The 3,698-nt window shown below is 48.0% G+C and overlaps 1 protein-coding gene across 1 annotated transcript in view; it reads right to left on the bottom strand.

The window, feature by feature from the left end:
• Positions 1–2,774, bottom strand: part of ptchd1 (patched domain containing 1) — a gene marked incomplete in the record, with an annotated part of 11,266 nt that extends 8,492 nt beyond the window's left edge. The window contains 1 exon segment of the mRNA XM_035660033.1: positions 2,361–2,774. Within this exon segment, the coding sequence (XP_035515926.1) occupies positions 2,361–2,774 (414 nt within the window).
• Positions 2,775–3,698: the final 924 nt, after the last annotated feature.

The raw sequence follows: 3,698 nt of genomic DNA, 5'->3' as shown, positions 1-3,698 counted from the left end.
GTGTGTGTGTGTGTGTAGGAATGTCATTTGAAAACTGATTGGTTTTGAAAGTTCATTCCGTGCACCGTCCTGTTATAAGATTAACACAAATTCTTCTTTTTATTTTTGACATATTTTACTGCCAAAAGATACCAATCTCTCATTATTATTGTTAGTAATTTCCTGTTACCTTAAATTTCCCAATCTAGGTGCCTCAGATCACTAGATTAACTGCCCAGTCAGTAATATTTTAAGAAAAGTAATTGCAGGCATACTCACATACATGATTGAATTCAGATATATATAAAATCTATAAGCACTTTTTGATTGTTAACTGATCATAGCTGAAAATATAAATATGCTTTACTCATCAGAAAACTTTAATAACACAGATTCATTTCTTGCCTAGTGATTGTTTTATAAGACCTTAATTTGGGAGTTACACGTTTTTTTATTTTTACTGGTGAAGCAGCTCGATTATTAACATTTGGATCAAGGATTGCGCCTTTTATTTCAGATTTGGCTGAGTACAGTCAAATAATGTATAATATCTCAAACAATATTAAAGGGTAACTTTCTTTTATTTTTCAAGCTCAAATTTTAACAGTGCCCAATTGCCCGCAAGAATTACGCTGAAAAACGTCATGTCCCCATTACTCACTATGACACAAAAACGTGGAAATCCAGGTGGAAAAACACAGAAATTACTCTTTAACTATCTTAATTTAGCATGTTAGCNNNNAGGTATTTGGTCATAAAAGAACAAGGTATTGGACAAAAAAAAAAGAGAGAATGGAGCTGGATGAAAAGCCACAAAAGTTATTAGCATCCATCCTCTGGGAACATCGGTGTCTGTACAACATTTTATGAGAATCCATCCAGTGATTGTTGAGATATTTCAGTCTGGAACAAAGCAGCGGATCAACACTGAGCCATGCTGCTCTCTGACTGAACAACGAGCCCCTGTTCTTGTATGGTGGTGTACTTTTCTGACTCTTGTGGATGACTCCATACTATGTGACACCCCAGCAAGGTATTTCCAGCGTAGATAGCACAAACAAGAAGACCATCTCTGTGATCGACAGCGCCACAGGTACGGTTGTATTTTGACTTCTCCAGAATCAAAGAGCGAGAGCACTGTTTGACTCACAATGCTGCACAGACACTAATGAATCACACAATCCATCCATCATAGAGGAAGAGTTAGAGATTCCTTCACTGACCGGAGCTTAAATAGACCAGAACTCAATGCAGTCGCTGGGTGTGACTCACAACTATTACTCCTGTTGCAAGTGGAGCTCCTGTCTGGCGCTGGCTATCACTGCCGTCGCTCTCTCGTGCAACAAGTTCAGAGCCATTCTCGCATGGTTGCTCGATGGCGTTTTGGGAAGCGTAGGAACTCACGGACTGAAGCACAAGTAGACAAGGGAGGCTGGGAGTGTAAGATTATGTAACAGTGATTTTTCACAGCACTCTCTTTTATGCACCAACGGGTGTCTCTCTCGCGGTAAAAGATGCACAGCTGTAAAGTAGCCCGTCTCTAACCGGCAGTCCTCTATGGAGTTCTGTGTATACATGGAATGGTTCACAATAACCGTATTCAACAAACGCACAGAAGCATGCATGGACAGGGTATGTACAAACACACGCAGCCTACGCAATAGAGCTTAGTGTCTCAGGCCTATTAGTCAGCAAACTCAGATTACAAGGCCATAACTTCATGAAATAATTTGGCTAATTGCTCCAGGGGTGTCAAACTAATATTCGTAAATCCATTTAGGAATACCAACAGCAGAGACGGAGGCCTCCGAGCTCCAGCTAACTCCACTTTGTAATTAAAATGCTCTGCTTCATAACTACAAAGGTTGCCGAGGTTATTTGAAATGGGACTGTGTTGTTCTGCTTAATGACTATCAATCACTGGGAATGAGGAGGTGAAGGCCGCTTGCATGTGTGCTCTGGCCTGCAGACACTGACCTTTACCTCTGCCTTTCTGACTGGGACTGGGAATTGATTTTGGTTTTTAAAGTTGGACTCTGCAGGTGCATTGCAGCCTCATTTTACGGTGTGTGTGTGTGTGTATACTGTGATTTTAAAGGCACAGAAACAATATGGTCAGATATTCCAGCATAGCCTGCAAATGTGGGCCAACTGGGTCTCAGAGCTTACAAGAGAGCAGTTTCAAACGTTCAAATCAACACCAGCATTTGTCCTGTTGTTTTCCCACTCGACTCTTTGTGTACACATTTGATATATTATACATTTTATATATTTTTATCAACTCAAAAGCACTTTTTATCTCCACTTGAAAATACTGGAATACACTGACTTCTCACAAATCTGTGAATCAGCGCGTGTGCGCGTGCCGTGCGCGTGCGTACCTTCAGTATGGTGTCCAGATGAACCGGGTCCAGCACGCTCCCCTTTCGGGTGGTGACGATCACGCGCCCGTAGCGGCCCGGGGTCTGCAGGTCGGAGTAGAGCGCGTGCTTGGAGCGGTTCACGGGGAACAGGCTGTCCACCAGGTTGCCCTCTATCTTGGCCAGGCTGTGCTTGGGCGCGAGCAGGCTCTCCACGTCCTCCTCCACGCGGTACCGGCTGAAGCTGGCCCCCAGCAGGATGGAGAGGAGCACGGGCGCCGAGGCGAAGAACACCGGGTGGCTCGCCACGAACCGGCCCAGCGCGTGGAAGGAGGTCCTCAGGCCCGCGTGCAACACCTGGCGCAGCATCCTAGCGCGCGGCCGCGGCTCGAGCCTCTCCCACCGACCGGAAAGCCCCGGAGCACTGCCGAGCATCAGGGGCTGCCGGACGCATCGGTGGGCTCCGNNGGTCTGCTGGAGGAGAGGTGACGCCAGGTGGTGGGAGGGTTTGTCCCCCGGAGCGGGAGGTCACCAGCCGGGGAGAATCCAACCCCCCTCCGGTCACAGGTGCGCCGCTTTCCCCGGGGTTCGCTCATCCGCTGGAATAGCGCAAAGGACAGAAAAGCTGCTAAATGAGGCAGCACTTCTCTGCTCTGCGGTTAGAAAGCATATTGATAGCCTACTTTACATTTAACAGCCACTACCCTGCTGCGTTCAGAGCCTTCTGCGGGCTGCATGGCTCTGTGCGCAACAGAAAAATCATCGCAGAGCCAAAGTGCTCTCATAATTACACTTGTTAAGCTTCCTCCAAAAAATTCAGTAGTTGTGTTCGTGCACTCGGACAGGTTGCAGAGAAGACACACAGTAGTTGCACTGAACTGAAGCCTACATACCTAAACAGGGGAACGGGGGGACCGACCCGGTGATGACGGAGATCATCTATTCAGACCTAAGATGTTATCCTGCCGGCTGTCCGCGCGTCCAGCTCCACCCTTACACCCCCGAGTCCCCACACAACCTGCTGGGTGGTCGAGGTGGGTGGGTCGGCGGGTTAGGTGTGAGTCGCAGGATAGGTGACGCGGTGTGCACGCACCGGGGATGCCGGTAGAGAGCTGTTTGTCAGATCAGCCTAATCTGGGTTTCCTCTGCGGCAGAAAGCTCTCTGTCGTCCGTCCTCTCCTCCCCTCATCGCCCCGGTGGTTTCACGGAGCCCCTGTTCATCCGCCACCGGGCTGCTCTCCCAGCAGCGACTGCTGTCCTCCTTGGGAAGGCACGTCACTAATTACCGGCTTTCAAACCGGGGACCGTCTCTCTCTCTCTCTTTCTCTCTCTCTCTCTCTCTCCCTGTTTTTTTTTTTT

The sequence above is a fragment of the Morone saxatilis genome, unplaced genomic scaffold (genome assembly GCF_004916995.1).
Source record: "Morone saxatilis isolate NCDOM2014 unplaced genomic scaffold, NCSU_SB_2.0 Contig0, whole genome shotgun sequence".
NCBI classification, from domain to species: domain Eukaryota; kingdom Metazoa; phylum Chordata; class Actinopteri; family Moronidae; genus Morone; species Morone saxatilis.
Note: the sequence above shows the minus strand (reverse complement) of the source record. Positions and strands in the feature narration are given on the sequence as shown.